At 40.7% G+C, this 21,525-nt stretch overlaps 1 protein-coding gene across 3 annotated transcripts in view; it reads right to left on the bottom strand.

Annotated features, from left to right (window-relative positions):
- Positions 1 to 3,158: 3,158 nt before the first annotated feature.
- The window catches only part of MET (MET proto-oncogene, receptor tyrosine kinase), a 90,958-nt gene continuing 72,591 nt past the window's right edge, over positions 3,159 to 21,525 (bottom strand). For all 3 annotated transcript variants that reach the window (XM_062609613.1, XM_062609611.1, XM_062609612.1), the window contains 10 exons: positions 19,471 to 19,617; positions 17,407 to 17,563; positions 16,467 to 16,607; positions 13,883 to 14,113; positions 11,405 to 11,485; positions 10,606 to 10,787; positions 9,070 to 9,179; positions 6,668 to 6,833; positions 5,626 to 5,762; positions 3,159 to 5,504 (listed from right to left, as the gene is read on the bottom strand). In XM_062609613.1, coding sequence (XP_062465597.1) covers positions 5,294 to 5,504; positions 5,626 to 5,762; positions 6,668 to 6,833; positions 9,070 to 9,179; positions 10,606 to 10,787; positions 11,405 to 11,485; positions 13,883 to 14,113; positions 16,467 to 16,607; positions 17,407 to 17,563; positions 19,471 to 19,617 — 1,563 coding nt within the window. In that variant the 3' untranslated portion in view covers positions 3,159 to 5,293. The remainder of the gene's footprint in view (positions 5,505 to 5,625; positions 5,763 to 6,667; positions 6,834 to 9,069; positions 9,180 to 10,605; positions 10,788 to 11,404; positions 11,486 to 13,882; positions 14,114 to 16,466; positions 16,608 to 17,406; positions 17,564 to 19,470; positions 19,618 to 21,525) is intronic.

Below are 21,525 nucleotides of genomic sequence, written 5' to 3'. Positions count from 1 at the left end.
CTGAGGTGTCCATGTTTGGTCATGCACCCTAGAGTTTTTGGCAATAACACTTTTCACATCCTAAAGGAGGATATTCAGCTGTCATTTGTACCAGAGACGGGATCAACATGCGCTTGGCAATTAGAACTCTGGCAAGTGTTAATATGGAGTGTTTGCAGAAATGCACAGGGCCTCAGAGGCCAGAACAAGGATGAATTCCGTGCTGAATTGTCGTGATGAATGTGAGAAGACGTTCATCAGATACTAATGAAACTCCTAGTGGCACTAGGCTGTGGCAAAGCACTTACTACTGAAAGAGAATGGCGCATGGAAACCAGATTAAATAAATCACTCTTCTTTGGTGTCTCACCTTGGATTGTGCAAACAGAATCTTATCAAGCCTGATTTACAGTTTCTGGCTATATTCACTTGAATCCCTAACCACAGCTATGCTCCTTTGACCTCAGGAGCCTCATAAGGATGCAGACCAGAGAGTCAGTGTGCTGCTAGAGGCTTTTCTGTGTCAACTCCAGAGCTGGGAAGGAAGAGGTGAGGTGACAGCAGTGAGAAATCTCCTCTTCCCTGTAACCCCCAATAGACTAACAACTGAAAAACCAAAGTCCAGCAGGGTCCGCGTGTCAGTCTCCTGGTTAAGCATGATTCAGCTGGACTGCACCTGATTGCTTTTTGGCCAGGAGGTTCTCCAAGGACTGACTCTGGCAGGGATTTACCCTCAGCTGAGGGTCCTTCCCTGGGCAGGGTATATTGTGAGAAGGCTGCCAGCTCTGGGAAGGAAAGCACCAAAGTTAATAAAACACCAGCCAGGGAAGCAGTGTTCCCTGCAAACCAGAAACCTTTTCTCTCTGTCCCCCAGGAGGTCGTGGAGTGGCCACAAGTGCTTGACTGTAATCAGAAAAAGTCTTTTGGCATCCTCACTGGAAATGATTACACCTAGAGTGCTAGCAGGTGGATTGGGATTTCAACAGGCAAATTCAGGTTTAATGTCAGTTCCAGTTCCAGGGTGAGAGACTGATCTCCTCTGGGCTGGTGTAGTCAGTTGCTCTGAATCCTCCCTGCTGCCTGTGAGATCACAATTTCTTGTAAATGTTTTTAGTAATTGGTCTGGCAAAATCCTTAGATTTCCTGTGTCTTTCTTCGATGCTCGGAATACTCAGTTCATGACCTGTTTGTTAAAAATAATGGAAATTGGAATTTCTCAGTGGATATTTTGTTTAGCAAGTAAAAATCCATTAGCATTTGTATTTCATTTGTCTGCTGTGACCTCCTGTGATACATTGCTATGGCTGGATTGCAGAAATGAAATTTCTGAAGGGAGAGTTTTATGTTTAGGTTTAAAATTGTTTTGATGCCCTTTTGCAGTTGCTCACTTGTACTGCTTCTGCCACTGTAACAAGAATTGCAAGTACCTTTCCCCTTCATCTATTCACGTAGTGCATGTAGGTCCATTCTTCGTAATTGAATTTGACACCAGAGACAGAAAATTACAATATACAAAGCCTTAGCAACCCAATGGTAGCGTGTACCATTTCCCTTGATTTTAGAAAAATTTAATATTGTTGGGGGTATTAAAAATCTTCCTTAGCATATGCAAATTATTGAAAATGGATAATGATGCACTAAAAAGTTTGTGTCTAATCGACAGGAAAATTTCTGTGGGGTGAGAATATCCTGCCCTATTTTTTTAACCTCTTGGCTTTTGTGTAGGGTATCTATTATGCAACATTTTGAACATGGGCTATGTTCTCTGTTAATATTCATGTGGGGAGAAGGCTGCCAATGGAAGTCAGCTGAAGATCTGCTGCAACGTGTACCTGGTATAAACAAAGCTTCTAGGATGAAAAACTGGGCATGGGAAGCTTGTGATTCTGTTGACCCTTTCAAAAATGCAATATATAGCATCCCTTGGAAATCATGAGGAGTAATCAAAGGAATGTGTTACAAATCTGGTATTTCAGTTCAGACCATCATTTGCTGGTTTAGACTGAAGACCTGGTATTAACAGAGAACTGTGATAAAACCTTTTGAGCTTTTTTACTGACTTTCAGCGAAATCCTAAAAATGTAATCAGAAAATAAATTGGATGTAAGTAATTAGAATAAAAACCTTAAACTTTTTAGCTGGCTTGGGCTTGTGATACAACAAAAGAATGTTTGCACCCTTAGCTGCTATTTTCAATGCCTTTTTCCCCTGAAGTACACTGAGTTGAAACTTAGCATATACATTTTAAGAAGCAAATGTGTCTGGAGAAAATGTGGTTTGATATTGGTTTGCTTGGTATTTTAAATTACAAGGTCATATAAATGCTGGTTTTAATCAGCTGAGACTGTGTTAAAATATTTCTGAGTGAGTCAATTATAAAATGTACCCCTGAGGTAAGCTGCTGGAGGGATGTGCTTGTAGCATCGTCTGTTTAAGGGTGGCATATGAGAGAGTGTGTTGTAGTGTTTGTGGGGTATCCACTCAAAATACACTTCAGGGAAGTGAACTTGTGGATTCGGTGGGAGGCATCTAATGCAGCTCGGAGGAAATGTGTGGCAGAAGAGCAGGGCTGGTTCCTGTTCCTTGGAAGAAACAAGACCCCTGGGGCTGCCATGCCTTCTCTCTTCAGGTGTCACAGGAACAAAGCATCTTGCAGAGATTAAACACTTTACAGATGACTATGAGGGGTATTTGATTCAGGTGCTTGAAGTTTCCTGTGGGTGATTACTGGTTACAGACTCAGATGCTAACAATTTAGTTAGCAAGTGCTAGCAAGTGCTAGCATCCTTGGTGGGCCATGCAGGTACTCTTTACGATGTCTTAATTTTGAGCTCCAGATGTCATCCCTCAACTCTAGGATGAGTTTTGAAGATGAAGAATTTTAAGGCTTTGCATGGGTGCAGCCCATGGTTAAGCAAGAGACTTTCTATTCAGACTATGCCATAGTTGTTCACAACAAATATTCTGCACCCTCCTCTTATCTGTTAATGGGTAGGAGGTTGACGAACCACGTGTTGGATTTATTGGTATGCTCTTTATATTATGTTTCTGAGTTGTTTCCTCTCTCATGCACAGTTCTACAGGTCATTCTTCCCATGTCAGTCAGAAAAAGCATATGGACTTTTATCAGCTTAGCAGACAAATGTGGGCAGTAATTACAGCACTCGAAGCGTAAAGTATTCCAATTTTAATAACATGTTTATTAGGTCATAACAACAACTATAAACATAAGTACCATTCAGCTCTTTGCAGATATATGAACTTACTAACATCAAATCTTTACCAGAATCACATATTCTTACAGGTGTCCCAGACACAACATTAACTTTATAAATAGTAAAAATGTCCCCTATTTCACATTGCATCGTTCCTCAAGCATGTATGTACAAGTTTGGAGTATTTTCCCCAAATCTATGTGTCATAAACTTCCTTAGCTGTTTTAACAACCATAGAGATGATTTTTTTTTGCCTGCAGCAAAGCCTTTTGTCCTTGAGCAACCTACAATTAGTATTGCTCTCAGCAGATACGAAAGTTCGTTTCTGAAACGAAAGTCGTGATGAAACACAATACAATATTATCTGCTCATAGTTTGCTTACACACTCTGCCCTCATTATAAATCCTTCAGTTGTAACACTGTCTCCCACGAACAATGTATCTCCCTTATATCACTTCTGTATCTGCACTGCCTCTCTCTGAAGAGCTTAACATGGTTGGCTCACAGCAACAGAGACATTATACTTAGGGTGGAGTGTGTTTGCAGTCAGTTCTTTTCCTTTTCAATATTTACACAGTAATCTTTTCTTAAGGTTGCTACAATTTATGAATCATGTATGTTGACATACATTTTCTGAAATGTTCACAGTGCAGTATTTTGTGGCCTAACCAAACTTTGTAAATGTCATTAAAAATAAACTTTTTTTTTTTAATATAAAAATAGAATACTTTATGTGTTTACACCAACAAACCCAGTTCTATCCTATACTCAACAAGCTATACAGTAGTATGCACAGAATTCCACAGGAACAGAAATGACATGTGATGCTTGCCCTAGAGCTATAGTACTCTTTCCTAATGGATGAAAGTTTTATTTACTATCTCTTATCAAAGTTCTTTCTCTGGTCATAATTTAGAAATGAACGCAGGTATCCTAATTCACTGGGTTGTGTGATCCAAGGAGAGGCTGGGGGGGCTCTGTTTCTTCTTTTGGTCTGTATTCTCAGCTCGTTTGGGCTGGCACAAAGAAGTTATCAGCATTCCTGCTACGGCAGTGTTTTCTGAAGTCAGGGCTGGCTGCAACGCCTCCACTCTTTACTCACCGCTGGCAGCAGCTCCACCCAAGGGTAGGTGGCAGAGCTTCAGCTGCTGCCATCTGACTCACCCAACAGCAGCTCCGTAAGGTCGCCAGCCTGCCCGTCTCTTCTTCCTCGCTAGAGTAATGCAGCCTGTATTACTGCATCCCAGGGATTAGCCTGGCACTGAATATGGATGGCTTCAAGTTTTTATTCTCAGAGAGTAGATAATTCTGTATTGCAAGGAATGGAGGCTTTGCATTTTTCAGTGAGAGATCTGTCAATATAGGCTGTTTGATTCAAAAAAGTGGCTGAATGCTGGAATGAAGTTGACACTGGAATGCTTTAAGCTAGATGATTTTCCCTTCATTTTATGTACCGTCTAACTACTGCAGAGGACTGGCAAGGCTGGCATACTTATTTTACTGCACACCATTTTCTGATATTGATTTCTGTTGGACATTAACCATGAGACTGGCTCTCCTGGTTGCCTGTGTTCTAAGAAACCTTGTTGACGTAGTGCAAAAATCCAAAATTTGGACTGTGCGGGAGGAAAATACATTTTAAACTCTTGCAACTCTCATTGTTTGTCTTAGCCTTTTGTGTGAAAACCATTTCTGCACTGCTCTTTATCCTAAAGTACATGCACAGTACCAGTCCTTCCACCCGCACTGATTGGTATTCTACTTTCTCCTTCATGGCATTAATGATAATCTTTGTTCTTGGGTCTGAGCACACATTAATGAGAGCCAGTGGGAACTAACTCTGGATAGTAGCACACAATGCTTCCATTTGGTAAATTGATGCAGTTGTCCAAATACTTGGAAACTACCGTGATGGTTTACAGAATCCCATAGCCTTAAACAATCTGATATCACGTTCTTGTACTAGTGCAACTTGGGCAACAACATAAACATGTGCAACAGTGTTCTCACAAAGACTGGGCAGTAAAAACAAGTGGACAAAATGTTTTGCTTTTTGTTCATATAACTAAGGGATTTTCCTCTATTTCAGACCTACCCGTCATGTGTCAACATCCATATCTGTGTTGTCTTGTGATGATAGAAGAGAAGGGTAGGGCGCAACGCACTTCACGTTGACATAAGTAGCATTGACATGAACATAGTGTTCCCCAATAAAAGTGGAGAAGATTGTTGATATTTTTGAAACAAGTTCAGAAAATGCTGGACGCATCTCAGGTTTGGGATGCCAGCACTTCAGCATGACTTCATACCTGCCATTCAAATAAAAGAAATGTTTAATTATGAAATCATGTAAAAAGAAGAAAACCCTTTTTCCTCCCACAGTCTCGCTTACTGCAACATCAGAACCAGCTCTGCAGACTGTTTACTTACAGTGGGTCGGGGCAGTATTCAGGTTGCAGCAGCCTTCTTCCTTGTAGTAAGTAAACAGTTATATCAAAAGAATTTACATCAGGATAAGGTGGTGCCCCTCTTGTCATAAGTTCCCATAACAACACACCAAAGGACCACTAAGAAAACAAAGAAATAAATAGTAAGTTGTAGGGTTGGAGGGCTTTACATTCCACTTTTAGAAGATGGTTTGACAGATTTAAACATTCAAATGCATGGATTTTCCCTTTGAAAAGTTATTTCACTGCATTCAGCTTTCTTTTAAGTGGCCTAATAAATGCTGTGGGGACTTGAGGAGCCACTTAAAGTAGAGCCAGAGAAACTCAGCTAAGTAAATGAAAGAAAATAAAAGCCTATAGGCCAGCTACTTAGCTGGTATAAATTGGCAGACCTCATTTGAGGTTAATGGAGCTCTGCCAATTTACATGAGCTGATGATCTGACTAACCCTGTGTAAATACATACTGAAGAGAATATACGTGGTGAAAATTCTATGCATCACAGGCTAATTTGGATCTGGATTGAAAGGAGAGCTGAAATACAGAGTGATCCAGCCAACTAATGACTTCATCTTATAATTTTTTCTTCATAAATGGCCAGGTAATACTTGAGATTGCTGTAGGCAGTCAGTAAGCATTTATAAAGTAAATAAAGTCTTTTTGAGAACTATTAAATTTCACGAATCTCAAAGTTAACCTGTTCTGTCAAGCTTTCCAGAGCCCCTCCTATAGCAGGGTTCAGCTCCAACTTAGCTTCTTGGCATGTCCTTAATTTCCCCTGGAGTAGAATTAAACTCTTGATTCTTTCCTGAGCCATAACAGATAATCAGGTCAACAACTTGTTGCTTTGTGATTGGTGCAAATACCCTTTTGGGATGTGGAAAAAGTTTCTTATTCTTATGTGAACTAAAGTTATATTCATATATACATTTTGGTTTGGAGTTAGTCCATTCATTAAATACTAGAGAGATGCCTCAGGCCATGTAAGAGAAATTAATAGGTGATACAAATGTGTTTGTACTTTACCACATCTGACTTTGTTGTGAACTTCTGAGTTTGTAAACTTTCTAAAGCCATCCATTTCACTGGCAGTTTAGCACCTGTTTTATTGTGCACACTGTAGTATTCTTTATCATAGACATCTCGAGCAAGACCAAAATCAGCAACCTTGACAGTGAATTTTTCATCCAACCTAGAGAAATGACAAAAAGTATTATCTGCAACTGAGCAGGCAAGATTTACAGTGGTGGTGGATTATAATGACTTGCATTTTTGAGACAGTGACTTTGGAGCTATTAACTAATGTAACAGTGAAACAAAAAGTGCAGTGAAGTATATTTGACACCCATTTAACACAGTGAATGAACTCAGGAAATTACGGATATTGCTTTGATAATATAATTTGAATTACAGTTCTTTTAAAACAATTACTTTGTATAAAATTTTTTTTTGCTAATAGCCTATACATCCTGATTGAGTCTACATCATTTCTTCCTCTGCTGTTTTTATCTTCTGTATCCTTAGAAACCTCTTATCCTTATCTCCAAGACAAGGCACCACCCATCCTATTTACTCCCAGTTTTGATAAGGAAGGACCCATCGTTACCTCCATGACTCCCCATATATGATAATGTAGTTGTGTAACTAAGGATGTGTTTGGTGCCTGTACTGGGAAAGAATGGTGCATAAGGAAAGTTCTGCTGGGGTTACAGCTCAGCCATACCAGAAGATCTCTGTAGCTCTGCTCCTCCTAAGCTTTGTGTCTGTCCTGGTAAGTGTTATCATTGTCAGAAAACAGTCATAGCATGGGTCTTGGCATGCTTAGGCCTATCCTTCATTATAGTTGAAGATCTAGCTACAGCATACACCCGCACTGGGGCTTTTATACAGACTCACACATTCACAGGGTGATGTTGGAAGGGACCTCTGAAGATCATCTAGTTCACCACCATCTCCCTTGCTTAAAGCATGTATTTATACACATGGGTAAGATCACCCTGAGTCTTCTCCAGGCTAAACAATCCCGTCTCTCTCAGCCTCTACATGGCATTTCTTGAACTTATGAGGTTTCTGCCTGGACAACTCTCTGATCCGCTGAAGTCCCTCTGAATGGCACACAACCATCTCCTGTATTTACTGACATAATAACCAAACCAGTACCAATGAAGGGAGTAGAAGGGAACTTTGATGGGTCAACAGGGGACAGTAAATGCCACAGCAGCTTCCTGCACCTCTTCTAAGATAGTGGAATAGAGTTATGAGTCCACAGGGACTGCATTTGCATCCTGGCTTCCTTTCTGATGGATATCACTACTGTGGCCACTGGGGAATATGGGTCTTCAGCCCCGCACCTTCTGCTCCCATGGCAGCAGCTCTCCAGGCTCTGAAGTGCTGAGCCATTCACAAGTACAAAAGCAGCCGTTCAGTTGGCCATGTGAAACATCCTGACAGCTGTTCCCTCCTCACCCAAGGAAGAGACAGTAGGCTAGAGGGAATGTCCTGTTGCCACTCTTTGGACTTTGATCAGATGAACCAGGACTTTATTATCCAGTAACCCAATTCTTTTCTTCTTAGGAAACCTGAAAATCATGTTCCTTGTGGCTTTTTTCCTCCCTTAAAAAAACAGCAGCTGTAAGGAAACATTCTTTTTCAGAGGCTGTTCAGCTGCACGAGTGTGCACCCTTTGAAAAAAGAGTAAGAAATCTGATGTCACAGGTAAATAACCTTTCTGCAGATAGTTCCAGATTATGATGGGCTAAAAATAAACTAATGTTTAATCCTGTACCTCATTAATTCACAGCACAGGTATGAATTAGCATAATAGTATCAGCGCCTCCTGTATCAGTTAGTCTGTGTGTGAACTGAACTGTCTGGCTACCCAGACACTAGTAAGATTCTTTGCATGCTCTGATTTTTTAATGTTAATTTGTGTGTGTAGTTGAGCTGAAGGAGGCTCATACTTATGTAATAAAAGACTGTTGTCAAGAGGTCTCACTGGTGTTTTCTTTGTGTTCCTGGTTTTCTCACAAAGTTCCTGTGTTCCTCTCCCTCCTTCTAGGTGTGGCAGCAGAGACGTGCTGCTTCTGAAGAGGTTGGGTGGAAGCACAGCAAGTTGAGACAACCACAGTTTAACTTCCCTTAGGAGATGCCTTTTAAACTCTCTCACCAATGATTTTGAGAGGCTACACTTTCACCTCAGCTTTTCTTATTTCCCACACTCGAAAAAAGCTTATGTGTAAGAAGCCAGCCCTGAGCAAGCTGAGTAGCTCATCAGTATGCAAGACAAACATCAGTATAATTACGGAAAAATGAAAAATCACCCTGTTTTGACTAAAAAAGCGGAATCCTGAAAACTTTCATTTATCTCATCTCACTGTCTTACACAGAAGAGTGTGATAATGTGGCTGGAATTGGATGTTTATACTTACATACAGTTTCTTGCTGCCAAGTCTCTATGGACAAACTTTTTGCTTGCAAGGTATTTCATCCCTTTTGCGACCTGAAGGCCAAATCCAATTAAATCTTTTACTGTTGGGTTCTGTAAAACACAAACATTTGTGATATAATGAATGCAGAAACCCAAGGAGCAGACTGTTTTTTTGCTGTGACTCTCAGGTTTTGACACACCTATCTTGCCACCAGAATGATCAAGACAGGTTGGTGCTTGCAGGAAATTGGTGTAAATTTAGGTCAAATTCTCACCTCCAGTGAGGAAACAAATTTAAGAAACCAAAGAGCCTGACAGGCTCCCGAAGCGTGGAGTTTGTAGCATAAGCAGCATGACCTGAGCTAGGAAGTGAAACAGTATGCTGAAACCTCAGCATCACAGTTGATACACAAAACTCACATTTGTGAACTTGTAGTAATAGCGTGTGACTCAGTAGAAGGTGCTAACTATGAACATGGCACTCATGAACCTGAAATGACCAAAAAAGGAGAGAGTCCTATTTGGTGGAAAATAAGTGCAAGCTGTCATCAGCATAATACCATGGAAAAGGTAAATGAGGCCTTAGCAGCTACCAGAGGAAGATTTTCCACTAAGATTGGTAACTCTTTCTGCTGGTCGGTAAGAGACCTTACTAAAAATGTTAAGTATCAAAAAAAGTATAAACAAAAACCTCTAATTCTTGTATCCAGCAGCATGAATTATTTTGTAATAGTAAGGTCCCACAGACTTTTGTGTTGTTGGCATTGCTCCATATAATTTTCTTCTCTGTAACAATCTGGTTCAACTGTGGTCATTATTATATGTATTTCAGAAAGGATCATGGCACTATTGGCTGAAAAGGGACCTGGTGCTTGTAGAATGCTTTCTATTGTCCTAGCACTGTGAAATGAGTAAAATATTACAGCATAAAGTGGGCTTACACTATCTGAGGCACGACCTGTGGTCTCATACTTGAGAGAAAGCATTGAGGCACGTTTGGGAAATCTGCAGTCCTTCAGTAGAAGCAGGGAAAACCTCTGACAATACAGTATTTGTGCAACAATTATTGGTTTTCTTTAAGATAAAAAGAAAAAATATTGATAATAGCAGGACTGTTGACACTAGCTGGACATGGAGATCCCTCACCTAGGAGCTGGAAGAGCAGATGGTGACGACTGGCACAGCTGTGCTGAAGTCAACAGAGATACTCCAGTTTAAACCAGCAGATGGTTGGGGCCCTTGACTTAGATTTCATAAACACATTTGTTTATAAAGGGGCTTATGGATGGGAAATGAGAAATAGTTATTGCTGATAATTTCTGGGAAACATTCTAGAGAGGAATTTGAGGGGGAAGGGAAGGAGTGGCAGCGCCGTGGTCAGGCTTGGTGCCAACCTAAGCAAGTGCCAAAGGTTAAGGTGTAGTAACAGCAGCAAGTTATGGACATAATGTAATTATCAGAGCTTATAACCTGTGGTGCTGGAGCAGGGCATGGCTAGGCTCGCATTACCATTTGGTAGACCTCACTACGTACTTACATGAGTCTCATTCCTAATGAAGTTTCGAAGATCTCCATGTTTCATGTATGGAAGAACAACCAAGGGGGATCCTTCATTGGGCAAACAGATGCCCAGAAGAGAGAGAACGTTGGGATGAGTGAAATCTTTCATTATTATTCCTTCTTTCAGAAACTGAGCTACTTCTTCCAGGTCTGTTATCCCTGAGAAATCCAGTAATAAAATGAGTTAATTAAAAGAAACCCAAACAAGCTACATTTCATTTCTGTGCAGCATGTCATTGCACAACAAAGTGATAATGAGAAGCTAAAAAAATGCTCCCCACCACCCGCATTACAGTGAGGTTATGTACATTGGTTTTCTTACACTGACCAAATATAGTTTGTTGGAGATTTTAATTCCGTTTCTCCTTTTCTTATTATGAATTATTTAGAATTGAATAACAACACTTGAGTAAAGCCTTTAATAAATGTTGTTATAGTATTTTCCTGGTTTTCCAGCAGCTTCGCCCACTCTTTAGCAATTTAACTTCCAAAACCAAATCTTCAGTAGTCAGTAGAATAAAAAATGACACTGCCTTTTCCTCATTTTCCTGTGTCCTTTTCTTTGTAGAGGAAATATATGGGCATTTTGTTTGATGTACAAATATATACCAATGCCTTGTGGTAAACTGAGGATACTGAAATTGCTTCGGAGATACATCTGATCCAGCTACAACTAATAATCTTTATTTGTGAAAGTACAGTTCACTGTAATAATTAGTTCACCCTGGTTACCTTTGGAATTATGATAATGTCTCACTATTAAACATGCAACTCACTGTTCAGTGACTTCACAGCACAATGGATTTTCCTGCCATCGTTATCCAGCAATGTCCCATGGTACACACACCCAAAATGTCCTGTGTAAAAAATGAGCAAGATTTAATAAGTAAAATTAGCTTTCTGGTATTTTCCACTGGGTAGCAATTATGCTTTAAGAAGGTGATCAGACTGTTTCTGTCCATTTCCCAACACTTGTAATGTACACTTCATAACTAACACATAAAACTACCATTACATAAAACCATCATTACATAAAATGAAAACTCTATTTGCAGCATAATTGGCATTTCTTAACCTAGACACAGAGTATAAATACTGACAAGGCTGGCACCACAATTGCTTCATGTTCTTGTAAGGACTATGCGTACAAAAACCATGCCAGCCCATTCCCACCGTACTCTCCTGTAAGATACATGTCAAAGGAGGGCACTGGAAGGCAGAAGCAAGCAGTTAGGAGCTGACCTGACCACTGGATTGGTAGTTCCCGGTGGTCTGTAAGCCCATGCTATGTGGTGCACTGGATTGTACAGCCTTGATGCATCATCAGTAGAAAGCTGCATAAAAACTGTCACTGTGGGCTTACAGTCTCTCAGGCCTTACTGTTCCATGGAACACGCTGAGTGCTAAACATGGTGTGCTGGCCATGAACAGGTTGGGAGTTGCTCTCCTGATCACAGTCTGACCACATCACTAGGCAGCAGTCTTTGGTCTCTGCTATGGTGTAGTTCTGACTGTAAAATGTCACTAAAAAATCATGAGCTAAAAAAACTTTATGACCTAAAAAAACCTGTGTTCTTTCTCACAGTCTAAGCAGTGAAATAAACTGCCAGGGACACAGAAATCCTTCCTGATCCTGTGCTTTCCTGCCAAGCAAATGGGGCAGTCTAAAGACACCTGCTATGGGGATACCTGCTATGAGAAGTCAGGTGGACCTCTCTGGGAAACAGAGAACTTTGACGTCCAGGCATGTGCATTAATTTATCCAAATCAAATAATGGTGGCTTTCCTTCAGAGATGTACTATTTACAGGATACTTTAAAAATATTTAACATATTTTAAAAATATTAATATTTGCAGTTAGAAAGCAAAATAGGTTTTAGTCAAGTGTGAGTTCTGCAGAGAACAAGACTATCTGATTAATTCTACTAGTTTCCAGTCATTAAGTGCTGGTCAGAGCTCAGCTGGCTTTGATTTTGGCTTGGGATAAAATTAATAAAAAGTTTGTTTTATAAAAGCAACTAAAATCTCATCACACCACAGACTGTTTGGAGCCTCGGCACAAATCCTACAGCTTGGATTGGGTGTGTCTAAAATATATTTGGGTTTAGCCCGTTTCTAGTTATGGAGGAGAATTAAAAATGGTTAATAATATTGGTGTCATTCCTGATATTTTGCAGCACTTAAAAAATGGGAAATTGCTTGGACTTTTCTAAAACAAGAAAGAAAAGAAAAAGGCCCACCCTTACTTTGGGGATGATGAAGTGTAATACATGGAAGGGAAACACACAGACTGTTTAATTTGTGGCTATTTTCCTGCAGAAAAGGCGTTAGCAATATAATTTATAGCCAATGTTTTATCAGTATTCTGATACTTAACAAGAGATCCCTCACGCATGACCTGCAGAAGTACTGAAAATCCAGTTTCTATTTGGCTTGCTAATAGGTACTTGATAGCACAGAGTTTAACAAATGTTCCTAACAGAAATACTGGCTTGGGCTATGAAAGAAGGAGGGAACCTGGTTACAGAGAGGGATAGGAACGATGGGAGAAACTCAGGAAAATAAAAGACTCACTATATCAGGGACAAAACTAAGGGGAAGTGAATCAGGAGCTATGCATCGCTGCAGCTGGGATGAGAGAGAAATGAGGGGGAATGGAGAGCCTCTGGTGAGAGGAAACAAACAGCAAATTCCTCAGAGCTGGGGGAAACCTGTGGAGGGAAAAGCCTATATCACCTGGCCCATGGGGACCTTTAGTGGCTGCACCAGTGCCTGCAGTTTTCTGTGTTGTGTCCTGCAGCTCTCAGGCTCTGAGTTTAAGACACTGGTGCCCCTGCCTCAGCATCCCTTGCTGCTTAGGTGTGTGCTTTAGGCTTGTGCAATATTCTGCAGCACCCTCACTCCTGCAACTGCAGCCTCAGGGATCAGAAGTCCTGGCTGAGCTTTTCTTTAGCCCTGAAAGGGTAGAGAGTGAGGCAGCAGATGGGGAACCCGCAAGTCTGAGTTTAAAGGAGCCCCATCAACTGGCAGCCTCCTCCCTCCCTCTGGTGTCTTCTCCAACTGATGAAATGCACAACCCTTCATCTGACTTCACAGTACAGCCGCTTGGTTCCTCCCCCCCTCCGCCCTTCAGTGTATGGGATGCAGTAAAAAGCTTGAAAAACCTCAGTGTGGACACCTTATTCAGAAGGCTTTGTAATGAATGGGTGTGCAAAAAGAACAGCAGTTTGCCAGGTCAGAGCTGCAGCACCTACCTCTTCCTATTACTTCGCTGAAGTGCACGATCAGGCTGTCAGCACCAATAACCACATGCTGCACTTCTTTGACCAGGTCAGGATTTAAGGCACTGATGTCAATGTGGACATTAGTCTGGAGAAGTGGACTGGCTAAATCCGAGTCCCCACTAGAGAGGATTGGGGAGAGGTCAGAGTGAGGATACTGGGCGGGTCTGCACGATCCATTCTGAGACATGCTTGGAAACTGATCTGCAAGATGAACAAAACCCGTTATAATCCTTTCAGACTTCTCCTTGGAAAATGAAAAGGTTTACTGCATTGGTAAGGAAAGTTCCAGTTTATCAGTTTGGAAGTGGCTTGGCTTTGCGGAAGTTTTGGTCACAAAGGGAAAATGAAAATACGCATTGCTGAACTGCCAAACTCCAGGAAAACCGTGTCAGTAGAAACTTCTGCTTGTCTCAGCTCTACTTTTGTGAAAGCAAATGGCAAAACTTCCACTTTTCTGAGGGGATGGAAGGAAGCCTTGTCACTTCTTGCCAAGTGTAGGTTATAGCATTTCTAGTAATTGGGAGTAACATGGAAAAATGACAGCAATATGGCAGGAGGAAGTAGTGAACATGAAACTTTTTACTATTGTCATGTTCTAATTTGGTAGGGAACTTTACATGTCATGAAGGTTTTCAAACTGCTGGTGACTGGCTATATTTATCCAATGGTAAATATTCAACCAGGGAAATGCCTAGAGGTGATTCATATCCTGTAACTGCTGAAGATAATACAGTTGGTGCTACTCATGAAAATAACATGAGCCAGCTGATTCAAAATAGCAGAAATTAAAATGTATCAGTCAAGCAAGGAGAATTTCTTGAGAAAATTATTTTTATCAACAGCATGTTGTTCAGGTATTTTAAATTGCTTTTGTTTAAAAGATTTTCTTCTAGTATTTTGTGTAATAGAATCAAGAACTAAGTTTAATTTACACCAATTTCATTCCGGAAGGATTCCAGTGGAGTCAATGAGCAGAATTTAGCCCAGAATCAAAAGGAAAAAAGGGGAATACATTTAATAACAGAAATTATCAGAAATTTTATCACAAAAAGTTGTACACACATTTTATATATTTATGTATAAAACGTAGGAAATTTTCATATAGTGGCTGTTAGCACTCCCGCTGCTGAGAAAAACTCGGTGCTGCTTTATCTAGAAGCAAAAATACACTCTCTTACATTTACAAAGCCACATTTACATCACCAAGGGCAAGTACCTATTTAATAATGACAGTAAAATACCCTAGCCATGGTTGTGAAATAATTTTTACAGCTGCTGCATGTACATGTGCATGTTTTCTAATGTTCCTGTCATTTTATTCTTTGACAGTAATTAACGTAAACATTCTTATAGAAACATTAACTGAATGCATCTCCTTCTTGGGTGTGCTCTCTGCTATGCTTTGTCAGTGCACAGTGGCCCCAGGACAACTGCAGATTTACCTTCCACCAAGTCTCTTTGCATAGTTTTGTCTCATGCACCACTTTCCCTTCTAACCAGTGGCACGCTGAAGAAACTTCAATCAAGAAACTTCCTGTGTAAGCTGACAGCAGCAATTAAGGAATCATAAAGGAAGCTGGGAATGGGCCTGGCTTTCAGACAGCTCCACAACTGGTGATTGCAAAGGTGGAATAAGGATTTGGAGTGATTTCTAGTGAATTGTATACAGCAGCACCTGAAATAGCACAAGACTATGTCTATACCAATGCTAACAAATATCTGTGATATCTCAAATATCACAATATGGTCACTCCTATTAGTTGAAAACTCTATAACAGTAATCACAGAACATGGTCTCCATATGTCTAAAGGACATGTTCAGCCTAAAGTGGCATGATCAGTGCAGCAGAGTGCTCTTATGGAGAATACCAAAATGGTGTTACACGGCACAAAAATATGTTCAGCACACGGTTATTCTTCCTTCATGCCCACAGGTCTGAAAATGAACAGTGTGTTTTCTGAGACTGGCATCTCAGTACACATGGACTTCCACTCAATTTGTTGCAGTTTTCACATCCCTTTAGCTTTATTTTTAAAATTGACACTTTTGTGCCATTTTATAGGACAGGCATGCACAGAAGAATATCAGCCTACAAAGCCCCATGTCCCCTACTGACAGAACTGCTTTCTAATGATTGTATGAAGTCACTGAGACACACTGAGCCTACAGCCACTCTTTGCTACCCTTAAAATTGCTTTTATTCAGAGTGGATTTGTGCATGGTGTGATGGACCTCATAACACAAAATCATTAAATCCACTAGCTCCTAATAAATTTTGAAGCATACTTACAGTGAGTTTTTATTAATGGTATCTTATTTATTCCTCCAACCTGAGTAAGAGAAAAACCCTTTGTACCTTAATCTTGGGGAGCACCTGAGAAGCTCAGTTCAAATAGCAACCCCCGAACACATGGAAGTCCCGAATAATGCAGACACAGACAAAACAGATGAGAAACTGAAATTCAGACATTGAACAAAATATCTACCATCTGAAGACATACGAAAAGCAAGATGCATAAAACACCATCCACAGGATTCGGAATAGCGGTGTACCTTCTAGAAAAGTTGATCTGTAGTCTACAGATTCGCTTGAAACCATTTCTGTGGTTGGACTTACACTCCTTGCGCTCACCAGCCTGTCCAGGTGAGGGGTGTGCACTCTGCCATCATAGCGCACTAGGTCACTTCCCAGATCTGAAGGGAGAGGAGTAAGAAATATTAGAAACCCCTTATGTTTACTGTGTGTCAATATTCACTTAGGTATTTATTTAAGTTTAGATGTTCTGCTCTGCTGGGAAGAGGGTTGGGTTATTGCGGAAGCAGATATGTGCAGGACCTGAAATTGAGCTATTTGTACAGCACAAGATTTGCTGTAATTTGTGTTAACCCCCCACTCTTGGCCAGACTGGAAATTCCAAAAGAGCTTTGAAACCTCTGGTGTCTGCTTCAGGATCTGACTGGGACAGTGCGTCAGAACAAACCCTGGTCTCTAGCTCTCCTGCTCCTCCTCCCTTGTGTAGTGCAGCAGTTCCCGCTGGAAGGAAACCCAGACACGGGGGGCCAGAGAGGAGGCACACTCTGACCAAGTTCCCGATTTGGGTGAACCGGGGCCCAGGATGCCGCAGCGCGCTGCGTCTTGCACAACTTAGGCACAGCCTGGAGGACTACAAGGCAACCAGATGAAGCTGAAATACTCGTGATTCTGCACGAGTCATTTACTCATTCCCTCTCCCAGGGCTGACTGATGAAGAGAAGTTACTAAGTTTTCCTAGTAGCTCAGAGTTCCTCCCAAATCCTTCTCCTTCAGGCATAGTGTGTGGCCCTTCACCCAGTTCGGGCAAGAGCCAAGGGCTGAAATACAATTAAACATTGGACTTGATTGTGAAACCTCTGCTGACAGGTTACAACAGGGCATTGTATGGCAGTTGAGCAAAGCATTAATTGATGTCAGTTTTTAAAGTCTAAGATATAATAATGGAATTATTTGATGGACCTTTAATTTGTTTCTTCTTCCTTCTCCAGATGAAAATCACGAAAAAGATAAATATTAAAGCTGCTGTTGAAACTAGTCCAGCAATCAGTCCTGTGAAATTCTGATCTTGCTGGATCAGCACTTTTCCGATAACTGTTGACAAAACTTCTTGCTTCCACTGAAAAAAATAACCAAAGAAAAAATAGTATAATAGTATAATGATTTCAAAATACAAGAACTAGAGTATTAGTACTAAAGCAAGAGATTATATGTCCCATATGCATTAAGTCTTGAATTTGTGATGCTGTGCTATGATAAGACACTGGGAGTGGAGAAACTGTGATACTGGTGTATGTGAATGCAGATTTACATTTTGATGATTCATTACTTGTCTTCAAGAGCTCTGGTAGCGACACAGCCATATACGTGCTACACCACACACACGGCATGCACACATGCATGCACCCTGGATAACTGTGTCCCGCTGTTACTTGTTAATTCAAAATGCTAAATTCATACTTTTACTCAAGTGGTGCATGGAAACGTATAGGCCTATGGATATATGAGCTGAGATGTATGTTTAGAAAACCAGCCCAAATGTCTTTAGTATGCGTCCTTCTGGCATAAATACGCTGTAACATCAAACTCTCTGTTAACAGCGTGCCTGCATTTTCGTTCCCAAGGTCACGTGAGCCTGTCCCTTGCCAGCTTCTCGCTTGTTGACAGTTTAAAGAAACAAAACAAAAGAAACAAGAAAAAACACCAAAACCCAACAACCAAACAAACACCAAGCAGCTAACAGGGAAAAACTGTTTCAGGTCACACGGCGCTAGCTCAGTCAGTTGGAATGCATCTGGCCATCTTTTCTCTTCCTCCTGTGGAATTCGTTCCTCTGGGTACTGTAATGATGGATTTGCCCGTCAAAAGAGCAAATTTTCTTCTTTGCTGGGCAGACTGCAATTTCTGAGGCTCCTTGCCAGTAAACAAGCAGAAACCTTATTTAACCCCTTTATGTTGTGTTCTTTTCTACATATAGAATACATGTCACATATCTTTTTCTAGAGGTTAAGGAAATTTCACATCATAAAACTGATTTAATTTAGTGCCAGTTCTGGCTGCATATGTAAAAATATGAACAGGTACAGAATGCAACATGTGCACAAGTATTTTATGAAACTAGGAATCTACAGGTCCAGGAAACAGATACACTATTAACTGTACTAATAAAGCAAATCAGTTATTGCTGTTTCCTTAGACTGCAGTAGCACTTAGGAATACCATTCACAGCCATCAATAGGATGGAATATTATCCTATTGAGATGAATGACATAAAGACATAGACTTTAATCCTAATCATGCCTACACGACTGGCAAAGTCTCCACTGTTTTCAGTGAATCAGAGTCCATGATCAGCATATTTCATAATTTAAAGATAATCCCATTCTGCTGTAATTTTCCTTTCATTTCATATTTAAAAAGATACAAAGATACTGAAAGATTTGTGTCTTATTCTAGGAATCAGCAGGTTGAAACTGCCATTTAAATCTGAGGTAGCACTCTGAATAACTCTAGTGAGACCACCTTTAGAACAACAGTGGAACTCAAACATTTGTGCTAAGTGTCTGTGGCTTACAAAAACAATTGCAATGAAACTGAAAAAGCAGACAAAAAATTCTTTAAGAAAGGGTCTGCTCTTCTTGACTGCAGCAGAAGTTTTTGCTGAAAAAAGAGTTTGTGAACTCCACAGTAAACCTACTCCATTACAGCTTCCCGTTCTTCCCCATATGTTTCTTCTTGTGTTTGGATTAGTAACTACCATTTTATTTCTGTGCTTAGTTTAGGTCCTACTTTTCACCTAAGGGTCCAGGACGTCTCTATACAAACAGGTAGTAACAACAATGATGATAATATTCCTTTAAAGTAGTCAATAATATTTGTATTTCCATCCCAAACACCCCAAACAGGGATAGAGATATCTCTGTAAACAGACTTAAGCTTGAATGTAAAGTTTCTAGGATCAATAATGACATTGAGAATGATAATAAAAATGGTATTAATATCTCATGTGTGGTGTAGCTACCTCACCTCTATATTTAGCTCACTGTTGGATTTCAGGAGATCGCTGGGAACTGTACACAGAATGGATTCTGATTGCAGGAGGAGGTTTTCGCAGCTTTTATTTCCAACTTTTAGCACCTCTCCTTTAACAGCTTCTGAATCAATGTAATTTCCCTTGGAAAAAAAAAAATCAATCTCATATTACATAAACTTCGCATAAAAGTTAAGGAGAAGTCCTTTTATTACTTTGGAAAATGTTTTTAATGGAAAAACATTTGTGGAATAAAAGACTAATGCAAATTGACATTGCCCTGTCAGTATGCAGGTATCATGTTTTTTCATGTAAATAGAAGTTTGACAGACAGGCTAGAGAGGGATGATAAAGTTTGTGGATAAAATCTGCTGTCACTAATATTCATACAGCCCATAGAGACTCCAAAAGATGTAAATGGCTGAGGGATAAATCCTCTTGGTCTCTCAAAAAACTGGCATTATGTTATCCACAAACTAAAGGCATCTCTTGCTTTGCAAGTGGTTATGGTAGCAGGAGTGAAGCTTTCAAAAAGAACTAATTAATTATAATCAGAAAAATGCAAAAAATCTGTTAAAATCACATTCACAAACCAAAAGGGAACAAACCCTGGTAAAGATGACAGCATGAAAAGTGCACTCCCTACTCAGAAAACCTGCTTTCACATCCCAGACTTGGATGAAATATTCCTTCTGGTAGTGTCCAAAGACCAAGTTCAGGATCACAGCTACAGGTTGGGCAAAGAAGAGAATCAGAGCAGCCCTGCAGAGAAGGACCTGGGGGTGTTGGTTGATGAGAAAATGAACATGAGCCGGCTTCAGTGTGCGCTTGCAGCCCAGAAAGCCAACCGTATACTGGGCTGCATCAAAAGGAGCGTGACCAGCAGGTCGAAGGAGGTGATCCTGCCCCTCTACTCTGCTCTCGTGAGACCTCACCTGGAGTGTTGTGTGCAGTTCTGGTGTCCTCAACATAAAAAGGACATGGAACTGTTGGAACAAGTCCAGAGAAGGGCCACGAGGATGATCAGGGGACTGGAGCACCTCCTGTATGAAGACAGGCTGAGAAAGTTGGGGCTGTTCAGCCTGGAGAAGAGAAGGCTGCGTGGAGACCTCATAGCAGCCTTCCAGTATCTGAAGGGGGCCTATAGGGATGCTGGAGAGGGACTCTTCATTAGGGACTGTAGTGACAGGACAAGGGGTAACGGGTTAAAACTTAAACAGGGGAAGTTTAGATTGGATATAAGGAAGTTGTTCTTTCCTGTGTTAGGGTGGTGAGGCACTGGAATGGGTTGCCCAGGGAGGTTGTGAATGCCCCATCCCTGGCGGTGTTCAAGGCCAGGTTGGACGAGGCCTTGGGTGAGATGGTTTAGTGTGAGGTGTCCCTGCCCATGGCAGGGTGGTTGGAACTTGATTATCTTAAGATCCTTTCCAACCCTAACTATTCTATTATTCTATGACTATAATCTTTTGTGCTCAAGAGTGCATCAGGATTTAAGAAGATGTTCTACTCCATATACAGGCCAGGTTAAGATGAAACAACAGGCATAGTAAGCATGATTAAAAGGGAGAAGGGAGGATAAGGAATTACACTGTTCATGAGGGCTGGATCTGAGAATTTTTCATGAGAAGGAGAAAGGCATCATGTCTGACACTGCTATGATGCCCCATACACTGGAAAGGAAACAAGAATCCGATTCTGAGGGGCAAAAGAAAGCTTACTTTGGCATATGTTTTAGGTTTGCTGCAGAATCTGGCTGAACCCTGGGAAAATTTTAATCAACATGTAGGAGAGCCAGTTTAATGTCCTATTTTGACTGGCAAAGCCACACCTCAGGTAAATGCTTTTAATTGCTAGTCAAAAAAAGGTCAATTTTGCATTCTGTTTTCTGCCTACTTGAAGCCATTCTGTTTGGTGTTAATTAAGTAAATATTCAATGGGAATGGGCCAGGGAGCATGTGATTGACTGCTTATTGGTTATTAGTATGGAGACTTGCTGAAGATTGTGAGCCACTCATGTTCAGATCTTTCCTTTGAATGTTGTACCTCAGAAG

This window comes from Pezoporus occidentalis, unplaced genomic scaffold, assembly GCF_034315485.1.
Source record: "Pezoporus occidentalis ecotype Australia unplaced genomic scaffold, CSIRO_AGI_Poc_V1 ctg14, whole genome shotgun sequence".
NCBI classification, from domain to species: Eukaryota; Metazoa; Chordata; class Aves; order Psittaciformes; family Psittacidae; genus Pezoporus; species Pezoporus occidentalis.
The sequence above is the reverse complement of the archived record's forward strand: the minus strand, read 5'-3'. Positions and strand labels throughout refer to the sequence as shown.